The sequence below is a fragment of the Heterodontus francisci genome, chromosome 23, assembly GCF_036365525.1.
Source record: "Heterodontus francisci isolate sHetFra1 chromosome 23, sHetFra1.hap1, whole genome shotgun sequence".
Taxonomy (NCBI): Eukaryota; Metazoa; Chordata; class Chondrichthyes; order Heterodontiformes; family Heterodontidae; genus Heterodontus; species Heterodontus francisci.
The window spans coordinates 11,645,903-11,670,480 of NC_090393.1; the positions used below are offsets into that span (position 1 = coordinate 11,645,903).

At 41.3% G+C, this 24,578-nt stretch overlaps 1 protein-coding gene and 1 long non-coding RNA gene across 2 annotated transcripts in view; one reads left to right on the top strand and one right to left on the bottom strand.

Moving 5' to 3' along the window:
• The window catches only part of pi4kab (phosphatidylinositol 4-kinase, catalytic, alpha b), a 167,379-nt gene that overhangs the window by 19,647 nt on the left and 123,154 nt on the right, over positions 1 to 24,578 (top strand). The window contains exons 8-18 of the mRNA XM_068054681.1: positions 355 to 503; positions 6,731 to 6,796; positions 8,290 to 8,386; positions 10,639 to 10,830; positions 13,293 to 13,393; positions 14,706 to 14,835; positions 15,276 to 15,399; positions 16,897 to 16,992; positions 19,589 to 19,772; positions 21,319 to 21,422; positions 23,904 to 24,072. Of these exons, the coding sequence (XP_067910782.1) occupies positions 355 to 503; positions 6,731 to 6,796; positions 8,290 to 8,386; positions 10,639 to 10,830; positions 13,293 to 13,393; positions 14,706 to 14,835; positions 15,276 to 15,399; positions 16,897 to 16,992; positions 19,589 to 19,772; positions 21,319 to 21,422; positions 23,904 to 24,072 (1,412 nt within the window). The remainder of the gene's footprint in view (positions 1 to 354; positions 504 to 6,730; positions 6,797 to 8,289; positions 8,387 to 10,638; positions 10,831 to 13,292; positions 13,394 to 14,705; positions 14,836 to 15,275; positions 15,400 to 16,896; positions 16,993 to 19,588; positions 19,773 to 21,318; positions 21,423 to 23,903; positions 24,073 to 24,578) is intronic.
• LOC137382579 (uncharacterized) overlaps positions 1 to 24,578 on the bottom strand; it is a 38,992-nt gene that overhangs the window by 13,431 nt on the left and 983 nt on the right. Inside the window, exon 2 of the long non-coding RNA XR_010977221.1 lies at positions 24,470 to 24,536. This is a non-coding gene — a long non-coding RNA (uncharacterized lncRNA). The remainder of the gene's footprint in view (positions 1 to 24,469; positions 24,537 to 24,578) is intronic.

The window sequence follows — 24,578 nt, forward strand, 5'->3', positions numbered from 1 at the left end:
TTAGCCCACCAAATACTCTATGGGTGTTCCATTATGGAAAGGACATTAAAGCCATTGAGTGTATGCAGCGTAGGTTCAGCGGGCCAAGGCTAGGAAACTGTAGATACTGGGGCTAATTCTAGTGGAGTAGAGAAGACAATGAGGAAATTTAAGGGAGGTTTTTAATATTGTAAAATGCCTGTTTCCTCTGGTTGGGGATCAGTGACCAAGAGCCTTGGATATAAAAATTATGATTACCAAAGAACCAGCGCAGACATGACTGACTGACCTGCTGTATTTCAATGGTTCTTGGAAGAAGTTAGGATAGCTTCTGTTCTCCTAAGTAATCAGAAATCTTGGCTTTTTGTGCTACAGGTTTGTACCTCCCAGATGGCAGTGCTTTGGACCCCCAGTATTACTTTTCTACCATTAGCTCAAGTTTTTCCGTCTCCCCACTGTTCACTGGTTGCAGTACAAAAGAATTTCATATTCCACTAGAATACCTCCGACAGCTACTTCAAATGGTATGTGCGTTCTTGAAGCCCGTCTTTTTAATAAAGATTTCATGCATCTCTCGAACTAGAGTGTGCTATCTGCTCCCTTATCTCTTTCAGTTTATGAAATGCCAGTGGGTATATTTTTGTTAAAGGGACTAATAATTCAATTGTTTTTGTACTGTACAATTGCACATAGCTCAGCTATATACACACATATATAAAACAAAAGCTTTATCTTTAGGTACACTTCCTGTTAACTTTTCAATTATAAATTCCTCGGTCAATGTGTGTAATACCTTTTGTAAATTTATCATGCTGTAACTGCATTCAGGCAGCTGGAGTGTCAGCATAGAATGGTGACAGCTCAGAAGGAGGTCATTCAGCCCATCGTAACCATGCCGGCTCTCTGTAAAAGAAACTCAGCTAGTCCCACTTCCGTGACTTTTCTTCATAGACCTGCAAATATTTTCTCCAGATAATTATCCAATTCCCTTTTGAAAGCCACAATTGAAGCTGCCACCGCTACACGCGAGCTGTGCATTCCAGATCCTAATCACTCGTCGTATAAACAAGTTTTTTTTCCTCATGTCAGCTCTGGTTCTTTTCCAATCACCTTAAATCTCTGTCCTCTGTTTCTTGACCCTTCTGCCAATGTGAACAGTTTCTCCCTATCTACTCTGTCCAGACCCCTTATGATTTTGAACTCCTCTATCAAATTTCCTCACAACTTTCTCTTCCCTAAGGAGAATAGCTCCAGCTTGCCAATGTATCCACGTAACTGAAGTCTCTCATTCCCAAATCATTCCCTTAAATCTTTTCTGCACCATCTCAACCTTCTTACAACGTGGTGCCTCGAAGTGGACATAATACACCAGTTGAGGCTGAACCAGCGTTTTATGAAGGCATAACTGCCTTGCTTTTTTTTATTTATTTGTGCGATGTGGATGTCACTGGCTAGGCCAGCATTTATTGCCCATCCCTAATTGCCCTTGAGAAGGGCACCTTCTCAAGGGCAATTAGGGATGGGCTGCCTTATTGAACCACTGCAGTCCTTGGGATGTAGGAACTGCAACAGTGCTATTAGGAAAAACAAAGTCAGAACTCCCTGGATGACAAAAGGGATAGAGAGTAAAATGAAGCTGAAAAAGGCTATGTATGACAGATGTCAGGTTGACAATACAAGTGAGAACCAGGCTGAATATAGAGAATTCAGAGGGGAAGTGAAAAAAGAAATAAGAGCAGCAAAAAGAGAGTATGAGAAGAGACTGACAGCCAACATAAAAGGGAATTGAAAAGTCGTCTTTAGGCATATAAATAGTAAAAAGGTGATAACAGGAGGAGTAGGGTCAATTGAGAACCAAAAAGGGGATTTATGCGTGGAAGCAGAGGGCATGGCTGAGGTACTAAATAACTACTTTGCACTTGTCTTCACCATGGAAGAAGTCGTCATGATGAAAGTGGAGGTTGGTGAGATACTGGATGGGCTAAAAATAGATCAAGAGGAGGTATTAGAAAGGCTGCTGTACTTAAAGTTGATGTCACCAGGACCGGATCAGATTTATCTGAGGGTACTGAGGGAAGGAAGGGTGAAAATTGTGGAGACACTGGCTATAATTTTCCAAACCTCCTTCGATACAGGGGTGGTGCCAGAGGACTGGAGTATTGCAAATGTTATACCCTTGGTCAAGCAAGGGTGCAAGGATAAACCCAGCAACTACAGGCCAGTCAGTTTAGCCTCAGTGGTGAGAAAGCTTAATACCTTAATAAATCCCAGGATCCTGTATGCCTTATTAATCTCTATCTCAACCTGCCCTGCCACCTTTAGTGATTTGTCCACATATACCCCAGGTCTTGCTGCTTCTGCATCCCCTTTAGAATCGTCCCCTTTAATTTATATTCCCTTTCTTTGTTCTTCCTACTAAAATGCATGACTTCACTCTTCTCTGCATTAAATTTCATCTCTATCCTCACAGTTCACAATACTTCCAAGTTTTGTGTCATCTTCATATTTTGAAACTGTGCGCTGTATACCCAAGTCATGGTCATTAATATAGATTAAGAAAAGCAGTGGTCCTAATACCGACCCCTGGAGAGCCCCACTATATACCTTCTGCAAGTCCGAAAAATGACCATTCACCACTACTTTGTTTCCTGTTGCTCAGCCATTTCTTATCCATGCCGCTGCTGTCCCTTTTATTCCATGGAATTCGACTTTACTGACAAGTCTGTTATGCGGCACTTTATCAAACACCTTTTGGAAGTCCATATACACCACATCATTACCCTCATCAACCCTCTTTGTTACCTCATCGAAAAATGCAAATTAGCTGAATACGACTTGCCCTTAACAAATCCAAGCTGGCTTTCCTTAATTAATGGTCATTTGTCTAAATGACTCTTAACTTTGTTCCAGATTATCGTTTCTAAAAGCTTTCCAACTGCGATGGATGTCTACCTTGGGCACCTGAATACAATTGTCTGAATTTCTTTAATCCTATGTGCCTATTTTATTTTAGTTTTTTTGAAGGAACACTCCAGGATAAGACTGAAATGACTTTATCCTGGAGTTTACAACTTATAATCATCAACTTGGGGGAAAAAATATAATAGTGACTTCTTGTATTTTTTTTTTATTAATGACTGGACTTCCAGATTTAGGAAAGACAAAGCCACAAGACTCTCTATACTCCTATCGATTGCATAAACCTGTGTACAATATTTGGATATTATACCTTACCACTGTTTAGCCTTTCAGAAATCGCTTTGTAGGAGTGTGAGTCCTGTTCTCTAGTCTGAGAATAAAGTGCAGATTAGACCAGTGTAATACAATTAAGATTTTAAACAAAATTGAAACATCAAACAATTGCCATGGATTTAGAAACATAGAAAAATAGGAGCAGGAGTAGGCCATTTGGCCCTTTGAGCCTGCACCGCCATTCAATACGATCATGGCTGCTCATCCAAACTCAGTACCCTGTTCCTGCTTTCTCCCCATATCTCTTGATCCCTTTTGCCCTAAGAACTATATCTAACTCTTTCTTGAATATATTTAATGATTTTGCCTCAACTACTTTCCATGGTAGAGAATTCTACAGGTTCACCACTCTCTCGGTAAAGAAATCTCTCCTCATCTCAGTCCTAAATGGCTTACCACTTATCCTTAGACTGTGACCCCTGGTCCTGGACTCCCCCGCCATCAGGAACATCTTTCCTGCATCTAGTCTGTCCAGTCCTATTAGAATTTTATAGGTTTCTATGAGCTCCCCTCTCATTCTTCTAAACTGTAGCGAGTACAAGCCTAATCGCCCCAATCTCTCTTCGTACGTCAGTCCTGCCATCCCAGTAATCAGTCTGGTGAACCTTCGCTGCACTTCCTCCATAGCAAGAAGGAGACTAAAACTGCACACAATACTCCAGATGCGGTCTCATCTGGCCTTGTATAATTGAACAAAACGTCCTTGCTCCTGTACTTGAATCCTCTCGCTATGAAGGCCAACCATTTGCCGCCTTAACTGCCTGCTAGACCTGCATGCTTCCTTTCAGCAACTGGTGCACAAGGACACCCAGGTCGTGCTGCACCTCCCCCTTTCCCAATCTATCGCCGTTCAGATAATCTGCCTTTCTGTTTTTGCCACCAAAGTGGATAACTTCTCATTTATCCACATTATACTGCATCTGCCATGTATTTGCCCACTCACTCAACCTGTCCAAATCACACTGGAGCTTCTCTGCATCCTCCTCACAGCTCACACTCCCACCCAGCTTTGTGTCGTCTGCAAACTTGGATATATTACATTTAATTCCCTCATCTATATCATTAATATATATTTTGAATAGCTGGGGTCCTAGCACTGATCCCTGCGGTACCCCACTGTCACTGCCTGCGACTGGGAAAAAGACCAGTTTATTCCTACTCTTTGTTTCCTGTCTGCCAGGTCGGTACCTTAACCCCAATCCCATGTGCTTTAATTTTGCACGCTAATCTCTTTTTGGAACCTTATCAAAAACCTTCTGAAAGTCCAAATTCACCACATCCACTGGTTCTCCCTTATCTATTTTACTAGTTACATCCTCAAAAATATTCCAGTGATTTGTCCAGCATGATTTCCCTTTCATATATCCATGTTGACTTTTGTCCGATCCTGTCATTGTTTTCCAAGTGCTCTGCTATTACATCTTTTATAATGGACTCTAGCATTTTCCCCACTACTGATGTCAGGCTAACCGGTCTATAATTCCTTGTTTTCTCTTACCTCCTTTTTTAAGTAGTGGGGTTACATTAGCTACTCTCCAATCCGTTGAAACTGTTCCAGAGTCTATAGAATTTTGAAAAATGACCAGCAATGCATCTACTATTTCTAGGGCAACTTCCTTAAGTACTCTGGGATGTGGATTTATTGGCCTTCAATCCCGTCAATTTCCCTAACACCATTTTCCTACTAATACTGATTTCATACAGTTCCTCCTCACTATGTTCCCTATGTTCCCAACATTTCTGGGTGGTAATTTGCATCCTCCTTTGTGAAGACAAAACCAAAGTATGTATTTAATTGGTCTGCCATTTCTTTGTTCCCCATTATAAATTCCCCCATTTCTGACTGTAAGGGACCCACATTTGTCTTCACTAATCTTTTTCTCTTCACATATCTATAGAGGTGTTTACAGTCAGTCTTTATGTTCTCTGCAAACTTACACTCGTACTCTATTTTCCCCTTCTTAATCAATTCTTTTGTCCTCCTTTGCTGAATTCTAAACTGCTCCCAATCCTAAGGTTTGCTGCTTGTTCTGGCCATTTCATATTTCTCCTCCATGGATTTAATACTATCCCTAATTTCTTATGTAAGGCACAGTTGAGCCACCCTTCCTGTTTTATTTTTGCGCCAGACAGGAATGAACAATTGTTGTAATTCATCCATGCGCTCTTTAAATGCTAGCCATTGCCTATCCATAGTAAACCCTGTAAGTAACGTTCCCCAATCTATCAAAGCCAACTCACGCCTCATACCTTCATAGTTTCCTTTATTTAAATTCAGGACCCTAATCTCGGAATCAACTCTCTCACTCTGCATCTTAATGAAGAATTCTATCATGTTATGGTCGCTCTTCCCCAAGGGACCCCGCACAACAAGATTGTTAACTAATCCTTTCTCATTAAACAACACCCTGTCTAGGATGGCCTGTTCTCTAGTTGGCTCCTCAGCGTATTGGTCCAAAAGACAATCACGTACGCACTCCAGGAATTCCTCCTCTACAGTATTATTGCTAATTTGCTTTGCCCAATCTATATGTAGATTAAAATCACCCATAATTACAATTGCACCCTTATTGCATCTGTCTCTAATTTCCTGTTTAATGCCATCCTGTACATCACCACTGCTGTTTGGGGGTCGAGATAAAACCCCCACCAATGTTTTCTGCCCCTTGGTGTTTCCTTGCTCCACCCATACAGATTTCACATCAGGATTCTCTGAGCTAATATCCTTCCTCACTATTGCTTTGCTTTCCTCTTTAACGAACATCGCTACTCCACCTCCTTTCCTTTTTTGCCTGTCCTTCCTAAATATTGAATACCCCTGGATGTTCCTTGGCCACCCTGCAGCCATGTCTCCATAATCGCAGCTGTATCGAGTTATTGGAAGATTTTCCCATCTTCTCTCAGACAAGTTGCAAATGTGTTTTCATGCATTTCTGGGCTCACGTTTCAAGAGAATACACCATTTTAGTCCAGCCATTCTGAAATCACGTACCTTATAACAGTGCAGTTATGAAATATAGGTACTATAGTTCAATGATTTCTATTTGACTTGAAAATTTGGCAGATCTTTTATATTAACAGGGAGAGTTCTTGGATTGTTTTTATGGTATTGCATAGGCATCACTATCTAAGACTCTTTGAATATTTTTAAGGCAGAGGTAGATAGAGTCTTGATAAGCAAGAGGTGAAAGGTTATTGGGGTAGGTGAGAATGTGGAGTTAAGGTTACAATCAGATCAGCCATGATCTAATTGAATGGCGGAGCAGGCTCGAAGGGCCGAGTGGTCTACTGCACCTAACTCGTATGTTCGTATCTCCAGGAGTAGTGCTTAGAGAACAGTGGTGGTTTATGTCTGGTCTAAGATGCACCCTAAATGCTGGATTTTAGTTTTTCTATTAGAAAGCAGTGGTGCCTCCCACATGTGACTGTAACCACTGGTTGTTAGAGTTCAGTCCTTTCATTTTATCACTGAATAAAGTGTCTACATTTCTTCATCTAGGTTAAAAGGATTGTGGCTGAGTCAGTTTTGAAAACACTGGATGCAACATTGGCAGAGGTTACTGAGGTAAAGAATCTCTCATTGCTCTCATGTACAATTTATTGCTGCTTTATTAATCCAGTTTAAAATTGTTTGTGGAGGGAAGTCGAAAATGATATTGGGGGTGAGGTCCAGACTACGCAGTGGGTTACCTACTCTCCTTCCACTTTTAGGAATTGGGTTCAAATCCAAACCACAGTGATGGGACCATTTCCTGTTAAATTTTCATGTCATCACCTAACTGTTCCAAATTGGCCTATATTTCAGGCTGTTCAGGATCAATGGCAGAAAATCTCACCTGAGGTTAACCATCTCTAAAAGAGCTCACAGGATGGCTGAAATAAAAAAAATTACACTGGTGCATTTCGGGTGGTGTTCTGAAATTAGGGACTGAGCACATTGCTGGAGCAGAGCATTCTGTAGCATTTCGAGGCCAGTTTCTGTATTCTATGTACTATTACTGGCTGCTAGGTATACAGACCACAACTGAATGCCCTAGGTACATATTGGTCCAGAAAGTCAAATCATATGTTTTATACCTGGCAATCGCACACACTGTGCCACTGGATTCTACCCTCCCCACCCCCACTGCCATGTTATACTGTGGCTTTCAGCATCTGCATCATGATTTGTCAGCTGATCAGGATGGTTGCAGATTAATTTATTCACCATGGGATCCGGCTGTGTTTTACCTGTGCTTTAGGTGTTGTGGTTGGGATTTGCTCTGCTGGCCTTCTGCTCACTGCCTTTGCTGACTGTACTGATTGCAGATGTAGCTGGTAAATGGGAACGAGCCACAGACTAAATCCCAGCCACAGTATCTGAACTACAGCAACAAGGCACAAAAAATACTTGCAGGGGAGAGACCTCATTCTGCTCTCTGCATTTTAGAATTGCACAGCTTTAGGGCTGTGGCTATATCAGATCTGGGAGTGCTTGCCCAAATTGGAAGCCCTCTATTTCCCAGCAATGGTCAATATTTCCTCGATGAGTGCAAAGTTCAACCTGAAAGAACCTGATTCTTGAAGAAGGATAATTTTGTTTGCATCTGTTGACTCTTTGGATGACACTCGGTGCACCCATACCTGATGGAAAACTTGAAGTCCAATATATTCGCCACTGTTCTATACAATTAATGATAAAAGTTAGGATCTGGAGTGCATTGTCTGAAAGGGTGGTGGAAGCAGATTCAAAAGGAAAAGGAAAACTTTGCAGGGCTACAGAGAAATAGCAGGGGTGGGAACTAATTGGATAGCTTTTTCAAAGGCACGATGGGCAAATGGCCTCCATCAGTTGTGTAATATTCTATAATAAGCATAAATATGTCACAAATCTCTTGACCGGATAATGCACAGAATCTTCAGTCCATTTGAAATGTAACCTCTGCTGCTAATTATTTTGTGGAAAGAATCCTGACGGAAAACATTGATTTTCAAAGATTCTAGCTGATTAGAATCAAAACATGTCTGATTTTCTGAAATGAGCATCACAATAATCGTTATATCTATTTTGATATTTAGGCAAATGCTAATTTGGATCTGTACTATCGAAACTTCAGTGATCCTCTTTACGTGGTGGTGTTTAAAATGTTGAGAGACACTTTGTATCACATGAAAGGTAAGCAACTCTCACCATTGGTATGATTTGTTAAATTCGTTTAAAACCCAGGAATTGAGTGTCCTTGGAACACTGACATGAATGTAGGCATCTTCCTGGAACTTCTACTCATAGTCAGCTTGTTTCGTTTGTTTTTCTGGCAATTGAAGTGTTTTATACCATCATATTGGGTGGATTTTGCTTGACTCTAGTGAATGGGCTGATTTGGTCTCACCTGAGGTTAAGGAAAGGCAAAGATAAAGGGAGTGGGCAAAGAGGCAGGTCACTGTTTCCATTCCAGCATTAAAAGAATGCCAGGAAAAAAAATTCTTCCATAGATGCCCAATTCTACAGCAAAAAGAGTCCTACCCCATCCTCCAGAGAGCATGTGACCTGGCTTCTGAGGCATAATATCCATTTACAATTCCCTGTGACATTTGTTGAGTTCTGAGGGAGATGTTAAAATGAGATGTACCATTTATTTTATATTGGCTGATTTCCCCCATGGTAATGCTTGTGGTCAATCAAAGATTAGCTCTTTCATAATGTGGTACTTTAATTATGACAGTACACTTCCCCTCTAGCCATTGCAGAACAATGAGCCTGTTATTAAGCTCAAGGTGTGACGATTTAGAGAAATTAGACTTCCAACCTACAAAACTGAAACAGATTTTCTAGTCATTAATACAAAAGCAAAATACTGCAGATGCTAGAAATTTGAAATAGTCAGCAGGTAAGGTAGCATCTGTGGAGAGAGAAACAAAGGTAATTTCTCAGATCGATGACCTTTTGTCAGAATTGGAAGAAGTTAGAGATGTTACAGATTTTAAGCAAGTACAGATGCATTGAGGTCGACAATTTCAAAACATTAACCACTGCCCCCCCATTTTTCAGACAGCAGCTGATGGTAATGATTCTACTATTCCGATTTGCACCTCCTCTGGATCTACCGTTTTGCTTCTTTTCATGTTCCATTACTATTCCCTTTTCCCTTGCACCATTGTTCCTTTTGTCATTTAATCTCTCCTGCCCCCTGTGGTTCCCTTTGGTTCATTCCTCCCCTCCCCCACTTTCCCTGCCTCTGTACTGACTTAAAATCTGTTACATCCCTAAAAATTTCAGTTCTGATGAAAGATCTTTTGGGCCTCCTTATCTCGAGAGACAATGGATACGCGCCTGGAGGTGGTCAGTGGTTTGTGAAGCAGCGCCTGGAGTGGCTATAAAGGCCAATTCTGGAGTGACAGGCTCTTCCACAGGTGCTGCAGAGAAATTTGTTTGTTGGGGCTGTTGCACAGTTGGCTCTCCCCGATGAAAGATCATTGACATGAAAAGCTAACTCTGTTCCTTCACTGCTGTTTCTTGCTGTGTGCAAATTGGATGTTGCATTTCCTACATTGAAACAATTTTGAAAGTCCTTCATTGGCTGTGCAATGCTTTGGGATGTCATGAAAGTTGCTATATAAATGCAAGCACTTTGCTTGCTTCCCTTTCTCTCTTCACATTAAACATAACTATCGTAGCAGTACAATAGATTAATTTACACGATCTAATGCTTCATCTGTTATAAAATCGTATGCAATATGCCTATCCACAAGCAGTGCAAATGAGATTTATTTATTTATTTAGAGATACAGCACTGAAACAGATCCATTGGTTATAAGGAATAATGAAGATTGCAGCATGTGTCAAGGACTTGACATATCTCTGGATTCAGATGACAATGCTAAAATTATACAAGCTTGTTCTTGCAGTTTAGAATAGCTTGCGAAAGTTCTCTGTTGTAACACAAGCGAGCCTACCTTCTTGTCCTAAAAGTAACCACTGAATGCTGCAATATAAAACAGGAATTTGCATAATGATCACCCAGAATTTCTGATCTGAGAACAATGCCACATCCTCATTATTCATCAGAATCAAATTTAGAATTAATCTTTTTGAGCTACAACAATAGGATCATGTTAGATTACTTAGCAGAGGACACATTTTGTTTCTACTGTGCAAAATAAGTGAAGGGTGTCAAATAACAAACATTTTCATATGGCTGTTTTGGAGGGGGAGAAATATAGGTGCAAATTAAAGAGAAATTGACATGTTTGTCAGTCAACATGTATTTTGAGTCACCCACATGGAGATCAGGACCTTTCTATATTCCTATCTGACAGTAGGATGTTGCTGTAAATGGGAGAGTATGTGCCTTCAAGAACTTGGTTAAATTCAGTCGCCAAAGTCGCTTTCTTTGCTGTGCTGACAGCATTCTTCATTTTTGTCCTCAGATCTCCAGACTGCATTTGTGAAGGAGGTTCATGAGTTTGTGCTCGAGCAGTTTAACAGTAGCCAGTCTGAACTGCAGAAGATCTTGCATGATACGGACTATATCCATCATGAGTTTAACCCTCTGAAACTCAGGTGTCAAGCAAATGCAGCCTGTGTGGATTTAATGGTGTGGGCTGTTAAGGATGAGCAAGGTAGAGAATATTTGAAGGAGTCTAGAAATATCATGTTTTCTGTTTATTTTCGATACAATACGTCTTTCATTTGAGTGGCTTAATCAATTTGGGAATGTTGGCCACGTTTTGTGTTGTGTCCACAGAAGGATAAAAATTTCTGTAGCTTAACTTTTTAGGTATCGCTGCTAAATGGTATCAGTGGCTTTTTTTTTAACGTTCCTGTCCTTAAAGGACTCCCTTACTGAGGTACATTTCCATGAAGGTAACCTTTCATTACCTTGATCAATTTGGCTGTTCTTTACATGTGATTTTAGGCACTAAGGGCTGGATTTCCTGCAGGCTTTGGGACGTCTGGACCAAATAGGGATCTCGAGCCTGCACTTGCCGGCAGCAAGACCGGATCAGTAATTTTCGGAGAGGCAGCCTCCTAATTGGCCACCTCCAAGCTCGCCATCCATTTAAGGACAGTGAGCGGGCTGTCGATATTGCAGGCCCATTCAGAGGGCCGGCAGCTCTGTAACCTCAGCAGCCCCACCGGGTGAGGTGGGCACTGCTGAGGCAACTCGGGGTCTGCATGGGCACCTTCATATGCAGTGTAGAAATTAATAAGATCGAGGCTGGCGGGTCCATTAGGATAGAGGTCTGCTACCCGACCTGAACCCGACAGGAGCCAACGACATGTGTCGGGTTCGGGTCAGGCCCATCTTCAGGGTAGGGATTTCGGGCTCGGGTCAGGTTGGGCTGAGTCCAGGTCAGGTCAGGCCAGACACACACGGTAAATGCTGTGCCGGTAAGTATTGAAATTAAAAAACTTAACTGAGCTGGGAGTTCGGGACGAAACTGAGTCTGCGCAGTGAGCGAGTGATGTCATTATGACATCATTGCGCACGCGCTGCAGCCTCGTGGAGCTTCCCAGTCGGAAGGTAAGTTAAGGGATGGTCAGGTCGAGTTGAGTCGGGTCGGGCTCGGGGCAAATTTGGAGGGACTCGGGCTGGGTCGGGTTCTTTTTTCCGACCTGAGCAGGCCTCTACATTAGGATGGAGGGGAAACCCCTCTGCTAGATAAGGTGCATCTGTGATTATGGCCTTTCATGCTTGAGGCCCCGTCAGTGGGGCATAGAGCCTCTGGCACTGATGGCTCCCCGGCCTTCTGTAGGGAGGCCAGCTCCATTTGAGCTGGCAGGCTGTGCACGGGCGGGCGGGGCGGGGAGAGCTGCTCCGCTGACAGCAAATTGCTGGGGAGGCTGCAAAATCGTCCCTAATTGGTGTCTTAATCACCTTGGGTGGCTGTTTGCCTGCATGGTGCGGGCAGTCGATCCTCTTCCCAATCCACCCCTGGGAAACTTCCCTGATAGTGAGAATGCATTGGGGAGCCATCCCAATGCAGCTTCCCCCATTTCTGCACCCCACCCCATCCTCCCTCCAGCCCCGTTTCCACGTGGCGAGGAAAACCCAGGCTGAAGTGTGGATAAGTCATTCAGCTGTGGAGGGGGTTCGGGGGTTCACAGCTAGATCTAGTCTGTCTGCTACTCTTCAGCATTATCATTGGTTAAGCATTAGCAGGTGGGAAATCTTGGCTGATACTGTTTTGTCTCATAGAGATCATAGATCATAGAGAGATACAGCACTGAAACAGGCCCTTTGGCCGACCAGGTCTGTGCCGACCAACAACCACCCATTTAGACTAATCCTACATTAATCCCATATTCCCTACCATTTTCCTACCACCTACCTACACTAGGGGCAATTTATAATGGCCAATTTACCTATCAACCTGCAAGTCTTTGGCTGTGGGAGGAAACCGGAGCACCCGGTGGAAACCCACGCGGTCACAGAGAGAACTTGCAAACTCCGCACAGGCAGTACCCAGAACTGAACCCGGGTCGCTGGAGCTGTGAGGCTGCGGTGCTAACCACTGTGCCGCCTGGCTGATAGTAAAACGTTTACTGCTCCCTTGTTTGAGACCAACTAACTAGGCACAATCCAAGGATCAAACCTGGCTCAGTACCACACCAGGCAGTGGAGCTACCAACTGAGTTATTGAAGAACAGTTGGTGGTTCTGCTTTTTGACCTGTTCTTAATGTGAAAGAGAATATTTTGTTTTATTGGCACTATCTGTCTTTTCGATTGGACGGGTTGAATTCCACTTCCCAATTTATGGACATACTGAAGGTACATATTTTATATAAATATATTAAAACTGGTATCTTTTAATTTGTATACCTTTTTTTGGATACATTTAGATTTAGTGAACCTTTTACTGATATGCACAGCTTTAGTAGGAACGTATGTGAACATATAGAATTGTTTAATTATTGGTATTTTAAAGATATAGGCTTTTCAATGCAATTTATGGATTCTGCAATACTTGAGTAATGAATATGAAGTATGATAACAACATGAAGTACAGACCAAGGTTTTATTTACAGCGGAGAAAATTCTACTCCAGATGTTTAACTTGTGGAATTCTTTTAATTAAGGTGCAGAAAATCTCTGCTCAAAGCTTTCAGAGAAGCTGCAGTCCAAGACTTCTAGTAAAATAATTCTGTCGCACATGCCTCTGCTGATTTGTTGTTTGCAGGTATGTTTAAATTTTAAAAATGAATGTAAAGTGATTATAATATTCCTTGTTAATCTATAAAGTGTCAGGCTCAGTTGGTGGTGCACACGCATCAGAGTCAAAAGGTGGTGGGTGCAAACCTTTCTCCAGGGATTTGATCACCTAATCTAGGCTGACATATCACTGCAGTACCGAGAAAGAGGCACAATGTTAGAATTGCTGTCTTGGATGAGATGTTAAATCGTTTCCCTGTTTACGTGGATGTAAAAGATCCTAAAGCACTCTTCTAAGAAAAAGCACTTGTTCTCCTTGAATCCTGACCAACATTTACTTCTCAACCAATGGTACAGAAACAGATTAACTGGTTAACTGGTCACTTATCTGTTGCTGTTTGGGGGATCCTGTTGTGCCAATTGGCTGCTGTATTTGCCAGCACAAAGAACAGTAATTGAACCTTAAAAGTAGCTCATCAGCTGTGAAATGCTTTGGGACGTTCTGAGGACATGAATGAAATTACAATGTTTTGCCTTTTCTATTGCTAGTCTGTCAGCAAGCGGTAGGTGGGGGTGGAGAGCGGGCTGGGGGTGGGGGAGGGTGGGGGATGAGAGCGAGCGGGCGGGTAGGGCTGGGGGGAGGAGGAGGAGAGCGCACCCGCCGCCACCACCAAGGTCTTCGGCCGCGCTCTCCCCGATTTTCCCCCACCCCCGCTCTCACCCCGCTTCCCCCACCCCTGCTGTCTGCATGCGTTACTCGATGATGTAATCTGCGCATGCACCAACCAGTCTTGGCAATATGGAACGCAGCGCATGCGCAGAGAGTAGGAGCCAATCTGATGACGTCAGCTGCCGGCTACGTTGTCGATAATCACTTTGATATAATTACAGTGTGACGAATTTACATAGTTTCCATTATAAATGTGAGTAGGTATTTTTGGGAAATTTGGAAATACAAGTATAACAACATGACAACAGGAAGTAAGGTTCTATAGACTGGAAGAATGTACTGTAAGACTTTTACTATAGGAGATATTACCCTATACTCCGAAGGAAATGCCAAAGTGATCGCACAAAAAAAATTGCTGTTTTAATATTTTTGATGAACTGGTGGTCTGATAAGCTTCAGAACCACTTGTTTTTAATGGGGTGCAAACCATTTTTGGGGGAAGTAGTTTCAACTAACCATTCCATGATCCTAAATGCAAAAAGCTTGAAGGTCAATCAATTTTTAAGTGGTTTTATTTTGCTTTGAAGTTGTTTTGCTTGCTGGAACCAATGCACATTTGTGATTGTTGCTTGCATTTTGCATTTCAAAATATTTTCTTTTATCCAACCAGGGTCTGGGACATTTGTGTGAGCGATTCCCTGTCGCAGTTCATTCTGTCACAACATCGCTAAGAGATTTTTTGGTGATCCCTTCGCCAGTCCTTGTCAAGGTGTACAAATACCACAGTCAGTACAATTCAGGTAACTGGGTACTTAACTCACACTACAGCTATAATCTGTTGCAAATTTGTGAAATGTTACAGTGGCCTTCAAAAACCAAATATCATTGCTACCAAAAAAGGTTGTGAGGAAATTTTGCAACAAGGAAGTTATTTTCATTAGCAGAAGCATTGAGGAGAAAGACCAGCCTAGAATGTCCTAAGCAACATGCAGTATATATTGGTGAAAATTGCTGCAACAGGTTCCTCATTTTGTTATATTTTGCTTAATTCAGGATGGAGATTTAAGTAAGCACTAAATAAAATGTCTGTTACAAGAATACAAAATTACTGTAACAGATACAAAAGGTTTGCTGAATCCTACACATGCAACATACTTGACTCCCTAAGAGACTTTATATAATAGTTAATGATAATCTGTTAGTATTTCCCATAACAATGCAAGTTTTTTTCTTTTTAAAGGAGGTTCTGACATTAAGATAAGTGTAACAAATGAGCACTCAGAGGCAACGATGTTATCCTCGAAAAGAAACCAGCCATCTATGTATGAACAGCTGAGGGACATTGCTATAGACAACATCTGCAGGTTAGAAAAAAAGCAAGCCATTGTGCAGGAGCATTGCTATAGCAACTGTCATATCTATCGGATGTCCCAAAGTTCGTCAAAACCATAAAATTACTTTTGAAATGTAGTCACTATTACATAGGCAACTACAACAGCCATTTTACAGATACATGCAAAGGGCAACAATCATGGCTGAGGGAGAGTGTTGACCAGAGCACAAGGTAAACTCCTCTTTGAATAGGATTCTTTATGTCCACTTGAACAGGCAGATAGGACTTCAGTTCAATGTCTTATCTAAAGGATAATTGCTCCATCGATGCAGCACTCCATGTGTATTACACTAAATTGGCCACCACGATTATGTGCTGAAGTCCTGGAGTGGCGTTTGAATCCACAATTTTCTGACTCGGATGTAAGAATGCTCCCAGCTGAACCAAACTGACGCTTGGATATCAGACTCGGCAGCAAATGCCCTTGCCTATCTCAGACATTCCCCCTTGTTATTCTGCAACCACATGCATCAGGCATATCTCCTCTGAGACCTAAGTCCTGCTACCTTGATCCCCCTCTCTACTCAGCTCCTGACAAAGTAACTCTCTTTGTCCCACTGCTAACGAATGTTGTAAATGGCTCGCTTAGCGCATTTACCTTCTCCTTCAAAACTGCAGGCATTGTCCCCTTCCTCAAACTAAGTAATCTCAATCCTTCAGCCCTCTCATATATATCATATCTAACTGCCCTTTCGTCATGTCTTTGAATGCATCATTACCAACTCGACTCCTGTTTAACTCTGCCAAAACTCCTTTTTTTTTGATTCCCTTCAATCTGGCTCCTACGTAATCAATAGGACCAAAGCCATCACATCAAAATCACCAATGGCACGCTGTGTGACTACTACAGTGGCATGCTGCACCTCCTCTTCCTCCTCATTTTCTTTACTATCGGCCACTCCTTTCTACTTCAACTTTGCTTCAAGGAGGGAAAAATAAAGTTGTAAGATTACCTGATAATTCTGAATGAGGAAACTAAAGAAAATTAAATGAACTTGCATTTATAGAGTACCTTACATAATCTCAAGACATCCCAAAGTTTGACAACCAGTGGAATACATTTGACGTGTAATCAATGTTCAAAAGTAATGTTTGCAGCAGCCTATTTGCACACAACACCCCCACAAACAGCAATGGGATAACTGTAATGATAATCTGTCTTTTTGTTGGTCATGTTGGTTGCCGGATACATTTATGGCCACAACAGCAGGAGAACACCCCTAGTTTTGAATTGTGCAATGGGGTGAGAAGGCAGATGGGGCCCTGTTTGGCGCCTTTATCCGGAAGACAGCACCTCCGACAGTATGACACTCCCAAGAGAATTGAGCAATAGCACTTGGACTTCTGATGGGAGTGAGGTTTAGGTGATTGTTCGGATAGATTCATAGTTTTTCCACACCTGTGAGATTTGCTGTGTGTTAGGGTTAATTTTGGGGGCTATGCTTACACAGTATTTTTTGCTGCTTAGGTGCCTTAAGGCGGGATCAGTTGCAGACCCAGTGATTGTGGAAGCATTCTTGGCCAGTTTATCCAATCGTCTGTACATATCCCAAGAGAATGATAAGTGAGTAACTGAACAAAGTTCTTCTAATCTGTTGTTCCAGTTACTGGCTAAACCATTAGATACGCCTTTTTACAAATACATCTAGCTCAAAATCTGCACACAGGGTACAGATTTAATCTGCTTTGAACAATGCTATGCCTTTTCTTTTGAATTCTAAAGTCCATTTATGAATACTATCTGCTAATATACTTGGTGAAAAAGTATTTCTAGTGAAGCAAATCTCAAATGTTTTTCTTTGAATTGGGAAATAAATCAACATTTAGCAGTGCTTGATATGAAACTTAACCCATTCTTTCTATGATAAATATACATGTAATTAAAAAAAATGCTGGCTTGAATTTTCAGTATTAGAATAGGGAATGATTTTGGTATTGCTCTGGAAAATCCAGCATCTTATTAGAGAAGATTCCATCCTGACCGCGGTTGAAGGAATTCTGGCATCAACTGCAGGACTTTGACTTTATTTCTTTTTATCTTTGTACTCTCGGATCAGTAGTAGAACCATAATTATCTGTTACAATGGAGGGGACTTCTCCTGGCCAGTGAAATCATTGAAATTGGCAGATAATTGAGATGTCTGGCATCCCTGTTCGAACTGGTTACATGAATGTCTCTATCTACCTTAATCTGCAGTTGTATCAACTCTGGATTCAAGAGCTGAACCAATTCCCCACCTGACCCTAAGTTGCAGCGCAGTGCATGTAAAAGTTGAAGTGAACTGTAAATAAAAGGCCCAATGGCAGTCCAACAGTTAAAAGACATGACTCTTTCAGAATTGAATTCCCCCACCCTGAAAATCTGGCCAGCAGTCAAAAGATTTGACATGACTTAAAACCCTGTCTTTTGCTGGTATGGGTTATGGATAGTTACAAACCAAATCCATTAGGAGAGTGAATAATTCTTTTCAGTTTATTCATGAGTTGTGGATGACGCTAGCAAGATTGTATTTGTTGCCCTTCCCGATTTGACCCTGAGAGGCCGCCTTGAAACATTGCAGTGCTTGTGGTGATGATGCTCCTATTGTAATTCAGATATTGTGTAGTGACCTCTGCATTCTATAAGTATGCCTTGCCACAACCACAATTAAATTATAGGATTGCTTAAGCATTTATTCCACATGCTGCCTCTTGTGTCTCCTCCCTTGTACACTAGTGGAATTTCATGGCAAATAGCTGTTGATTAACTTCTTGGTAGATTTGAAGTGAATGTTAATTTTTCAGCTTGGGGTTCAGCAGTCAAATTTCATTTTGCTGCCTTATCTGGTTCCTTATTTATAATGTCTGACTTGAGCGTGACTGTAAACATTTGTGTGGTCCTTTTTAAAATAGATTTTTATCTTGTGACCCTGGGCTGTTTCTGGAACTGGTGTGAACACTTAAGTGTATTTAAAGAGAATTAGTGCAGAACAATATTGCCTTGTGATACAAATCTTTGGTTTCTGTTGATGTTTGAGGCATGTTCTGCTGCTTCTTATGAGCTTAACTATGAACATGTATTTGTGTTGATTTTTTTTGCTGCAGATAAGTGGTAATTTGAGTATGTTGTGAGCTTGCTTTCTTCCGTTAAGTAAGTGAATTTGAACATTTTATTTTAACAGAGTCAATATTAATAGGTTGAGTCCAATGTCTCCTCTAAATTCTTTTGCACGGCCACACATATCTTAAAGGGGGCAATTTGTGAGCAGCCTGCATGGTAACTTTGGGTTGCTGCACAGCCGTGTACACATGCAGCTTAAAGGGAACATTGACAGAGTCATTGGAACATGAGAAATAAGAGTTGTAGCAGCAGCATAGTGGTTATGTTAAAGGACTAGTAATCTAGAGGCCTAGGCTAATGATCCAGAGACATGAGTTCAAATCCGACCATGGCAGCTGTAAATAAATCTGGAATAAAAAGCTAGTATCAGTAAAGGTGACCATGAAACTACTGAATTACTGGATTGTTGTAAAAGCCCAACTGGCTCAGTAATGTCCTTCAGGGAAGGAAATCTGCTGTCCGTACCTGGCCTATATGTGACTCCAGACCCACGGCTATGTGGTTGACTCTTAACTGCTCTCTGAAATGGGCTAGCAAGCCACTCAGTTGTCAAGAAGGCAGCTCACCACCATCTTCTCAAGATCAATTAGGGATGAGCAATAAATGCTGGCTTTGTGAATGACAAAATTAAAAAAAATAAGAAAAGGAGTAGTCCATATGGCTAGTCACATACAAGGGTAAGGAACTCTTGATGCACTTGTACAGAGCTTTGGTGAGACCACGCCTGGAGTACAGTATACACTTTTGATCTCCATCTCTGAGGCAGGGTCTTCCTGCTTTAGAGGGGGTGCAACAAAGATTAATTAAATTGATTCCTGGGATGAGATGTTTGTCCTATGAGGAGATATGGAGTAGAATGGGCCTATACGCTCTGGAATGTAGAAAAATGAGAGCTGTTCTCAATGAAACGTATAAAATTCTGCGAGTGCTTGACAGGATAGATGCCGACAGGTTGTTTTCCCTGGCTAGAGAGTCTAGAACTAGGGGTCTCAGTCTCAGGATCAGGGGTGAGTAATGTTCAGTTTATTCCATTTGGATTTATTTTGTGTTCTTCCTCCAGGGATGCCCATCTGATTCCTGATCACACAATCCGTTCCCTTGGCCACATTGCTGTGGCTTTGAGAGACACACCAAAGGTGATGGAACCGATTCTGCAAATTCTACAGCAGAAATTCTGTCAGCCTCCATCCCAGCTGGATGTTCTTATTATCGATCAACTGGGCTGCATGGTCATCACTGGAAATGTAAGTGAAATGGAGTGATTTGTCACAATAATTTGCACTGTAGCATAGTTACTTACAATTCAATTCAAGTCAAATAACCAGGACAGGTAGCTTTCAAAATTAATTTGGGCAGTAGTTGAAGTCTCCTTCATACTGCCCTATGGGCACCAAAGGGGTAAATGTAACTTTACCCTGGCAGTAACCTGGCAGAACGCATCAATGGAAATGAAAGCTGAGTGGGTTCTTTAACAAGTGGGTAATCCACCCTAATGTAATGTACAGTCTAGGCAGTGAAGTTGAAAATTAAGCCCCTAATGTCAAATACTCTCTTCAAAAAAAAAAAAGGCTTTCTCTTACTGTATTTTTTATGTAAAATAATAAGGAACAATGCTGTCCAGTAGCCTCATTGTGGGCCAGAGACTGTTGCATAGAACTGTCCTAAACTAGTTTATAATAATGATAGCCTTTGTTTGCAAAGAACCAAAATCTATCTACGAAATTGCATCTGTCCAACTCTGATTAGAGATTTTGCAGAAGCCAGTCTGTTTTTTGTGATCCAGTTGGTCTGTTGTTTGCAAGAAAGAAAGAATGTGGATTTATATAAAAGCAAAATACTGCAGCTGCTGGAAATCTGAAATAGAAACACAAAATGCTGCAAATAGTCAGCAGGTCAGGCAGCATCTGTAGAGAGAGGAACAAAGTTGACAGAGTTAAAGTTTCAGGTCGATGACCTTTTATCAGAACTGGTTCTGCCTGACCTGAATATTTCTAGAATTGTTTTGTTTTTATTATGGATTTATATAGCCCCTTTCACACCCTCCAGTGCTAAAGGACCTCACAGGGAATTAATTACTATTAGAAGTGATTCAATTTTTGAAACTGCATTTTTTTTTAACAAATTGATTTGTTCAACAGTTGAAGATAACAATGACTATCTGTCTTCTGTGCTCTGATCTGTTAGCTGAGTGTGAAGTTGCAGTTTTTGTTCTCCATAACTAAGGGATTAATTCTAAAATAACTGGTCCAGAAATATTTGAACAACAAATAAAAGTGCTTTGTTATATTTTATTTTCCTATTACTTTTCCAATATTTAATTTCTTCATTTCCCCAAAAAAGGTCTTGGTGATTTCATCAAATGAGATGATGGCTGTGGAAACTAGTAGCATCTCAACTATGCGATCCTTAACCTATTGGTGATAATAGCAGTCATCCTCTTCAACAATCAGTATATTGTGGTTAGAAGAGGCTGTTTTCAGTATAGTCGAGAGATCAATGCTGATTTATTTCCATATGTATCAAGTCTTTAATATTATTTGTTGCTTATTCATTATTCCTTAATCTAGTTTTACTTGTGTGTATTGACTTCAAACCAGAGAATATGTTGGGGAGAGTCCATGAGCAGTGTAAATTGCATGTGGGTGGTTGACTGGGATGCAATTGATGATACCTGTCCCATTCTTCACTTGACAGACTTTAGTATTGTAACTAAAGCTTCAAACCTGTGCCATATTTTAGTTTAGGAGTACTGAAATGCACCGACCGACACTTGTTGCATTTTTATTGCAGCAATATATTTACCAAGAAGTGTGGAACCTCTTTCAACAAATTAGTGTGAAAGCCAGTTCAGTTGTTTACTCAGCAACTAAAGACCACAAAGATCATGGCTACAGGTAGGGATTGAAGTATTGTTGCATACAATGTGGACTTCATAATTTTCTTCCATTTCATTCAGCTTGTCCTATTGAGATTTCAAGGAAATCTATGAAAAGATGTAGAATAGACTGATAAATCTAAGAGTCTTCATTTTTAGTCGCTGAGGTTAAAACTTGGAAGGTAACCTAAAGATCCACACCGCCTGTTTGTTAGCCAGTAATTTCTCCTCTCTTTAGAGCCCTGCATCATTCCCCATTCCAAGGCAAAAAATGGTAGACAGGTAACCTGCATCTGTGTTTTTTTTTGTCCAGAGCAGTCTTGAAGCAAAGGTGACCACCACCTCCCCCTGGTAAACCAGTGGGAAGTACTGTCCTCTGCTCAGTACCTTATCCTGATTGTGTGATGGAGAGTGAAAACTCAAGTGTTGGAAAATTGCGGAACTGTATCTTTTTTCATAGAATCATACAGCGCAGAAGGAGGCCATTTAGTCCATTGTACCTGTGCTGGCTCTTTGACAGAGCTATCCAAATAGTCCCACTTCCCCGCTCTTTTCCCTAACCCTGTAGTTTTTTCCCTTTCAAGTATTTATCCAATTCCCTTTTGCAGGTTCCTGTTGAATCCGATTCCACTGTCCCTTCAGGCTGTGCATTTCAGATCATCATAACTCGTGGCATAAAAACAACTCTCCTCATCTTGGGATGTGAGTGATGCTGTCAAGGCCACATTTATTGCTCATCTCTAATTTCCCTGAGAAGGTGGTGGTGGGCCTTTTCCTTGAACTGTTGTAGTCCTCGACATGATAATGCTACAGCAATGATGTTTGGTAAGGTATTCCAAGATATTGACCCAGCCATGATGAAGGAACAACAATATATATCCAAGCTAGAATGGTCTGTGACTTGGAGGGGATGGTGCTCCCACAACATTGCTGTTCTTGCTCTTCTCAGTGGTAGAGGTCAAAGTAACCTTGGTTCTACCACTTTGTTCAACATTGTGTGGCGGAAACCACACCTGCCAAATGGAAACATTAATTTTGTTATATGGGACCCCATTTGAAAGCTTACTGGACATTGAACATAACTTGTTTTAAAAAGATCACAGAACAGTGGCTGAAAACATGGCTGCACATTTGCATTCTGAAAGACAGTTGCATGGAGAGACAATGGGAGTACTCCCTGATTCAGTTAGCCAGATGGGCTTTGTCAATAGTGATGATCAAAAGACATTGAAAGTCATTGTCTGTGTAAGAGCCAGCATTCTCTCTCTCTTTCCCCCCCCCCCCCCCCTTCACTGAGTGTGTCTGGTAAGCTCTGAAGAATCAACAAACTTCGCAGGCGATGCTGTTTCAAACAAAGTGCTAGTCACATGACTCACCTGCTGGCCAACCTGGGAATTAATTGAATTGTGCTCATAGAAATGTTTTGAGACGGACTGCTTTTTGAAGACCATTGAGAAGCAAGGTCTCCCTCTGTCTCTGTCTCTCTGTCTCACGCAAAGTTCCAGGGACCCACGGAGGTAACTTAAGTCTCAAGACAGAAGACCCTGCAGCCTTCTGGTACCAGCAAAACAAGTTTGAAAGTCTGCATTGGGCCCCAACGAGAACTGCAAGACTTAACTTCAATCAAAGACTTTACATCGAACCCAAAACCAGTAACTGAAGTCCATCTACTACTTCAAACCTTCCTTCCCACCCCGCTTAAATTCTTTCTTCTCCTCTATCTATTTGCGTGTGTTTATTGAGTATGCATGCCAGCGTGGTTGTGTCGCGTATTCTTAGTAATTTTAACTGAGTTAGAGTTTTAAGGTTAATAAACTTACACCTTTCTTGTTTAAAGCTGAGAAAACCTGTCTGGTTGATTCCTTTACAATTACAATTAGAGAGCAGTCAGCAAGGACTCACTGAGGGGAAGGTAAAAAAAAACACTGTTAAAAGTTAAACTCTGTTGCGGCCAAACCAGGAAAAGGCCGAGAGGGAAGCCATAGATCCCTTCCTCACGTCGTAATAATTGACTAACCCCTCTGGCAATGAGCCTGTGAATTATAGCCTTGAAGCCCTGGCAACGTCCTATATGCAATTAATAGCTCTTAATTGCTTGCTTGTTCTGTTTGAATATTTGGACCAGGAAGTTTAGAAAAGACTGTTTTTGGTGCTGTTGCCTCATTGTTGGATAAGTTCTAAACAAGAGCGACAAAATCTGATAGTATCGACAATTTGAGATATATGCACAACCAGAGGTTGAAATATACATATAATGTTAATATATTGTACTTGTTTCTGGGATAGAAGCATGGCGAATTAAGCACAGAAGAGGGTTATTTGGCTCACCATAATGAATGGCCTCCATCTCTCCAGATGTGTCTGTAATTCGTTGACTTCAATTAATAACTTGCTATGAGAACCAGATTTTTTTAAATATTAAAAATACTTTATAAAATAGGTATTTAATGGGATAATGAACATGATTTTCTGTAAACCATCTCTATTCTGCTTGTTTCAGGCACTGTTCCCTGGCAGTTATCAATGCCCTCGCCAACATAGCAGCGAACCTGCAAGGGGAGCAGCTGGTGGATGAACTTCTTGTCAATTTGCTGGAGCTTTTTGTACAGCTGGGTTTAGAAGGGAAACGAGCCAGTGAAAGAGCAAGTGAGAAAGGTCCTGCTTTAAAGGTAAGCAGTAGGCTGCACCCACTCTCAGAAATGGTTACATTTAGGTTAGTTATGGAAAATACCCACACTCGTTCTTTGTGTTAGAAAATATTTCAAAAGTAAGTTGTGGACACGTGCTTTACTTTTAAAGGAGATACCAAAATGGTCACTTGGATTGGCCTTTAGAATATCTCTGATAGTAAATGTAACATTGAAAACTTTGATGTCTCATGTCACCAAAGTCTGGACACCCTAATCTTGGCTAGCTTTACCTGTGAGGTGATGAAATAATGCTGAGCAGTGTGTGAGTGTTTGCTAACATGGGCAATAAAAACCTCTTGAGGTGTCTTGAGTTCCTTCTTGAAATAGCTGGAATTTCTCATCTTGCATGACTGTGAAGACATGGGGCTAGACTAACCTTGTCAATGCAACAGGCTGTGGCATCATTCCTCTTCTCCCATGGAAACTAGCTGCTTTCCTTTATGCTGCAATAATTCAAGACAAGATGATCAGTGTGCAAAAGTTGG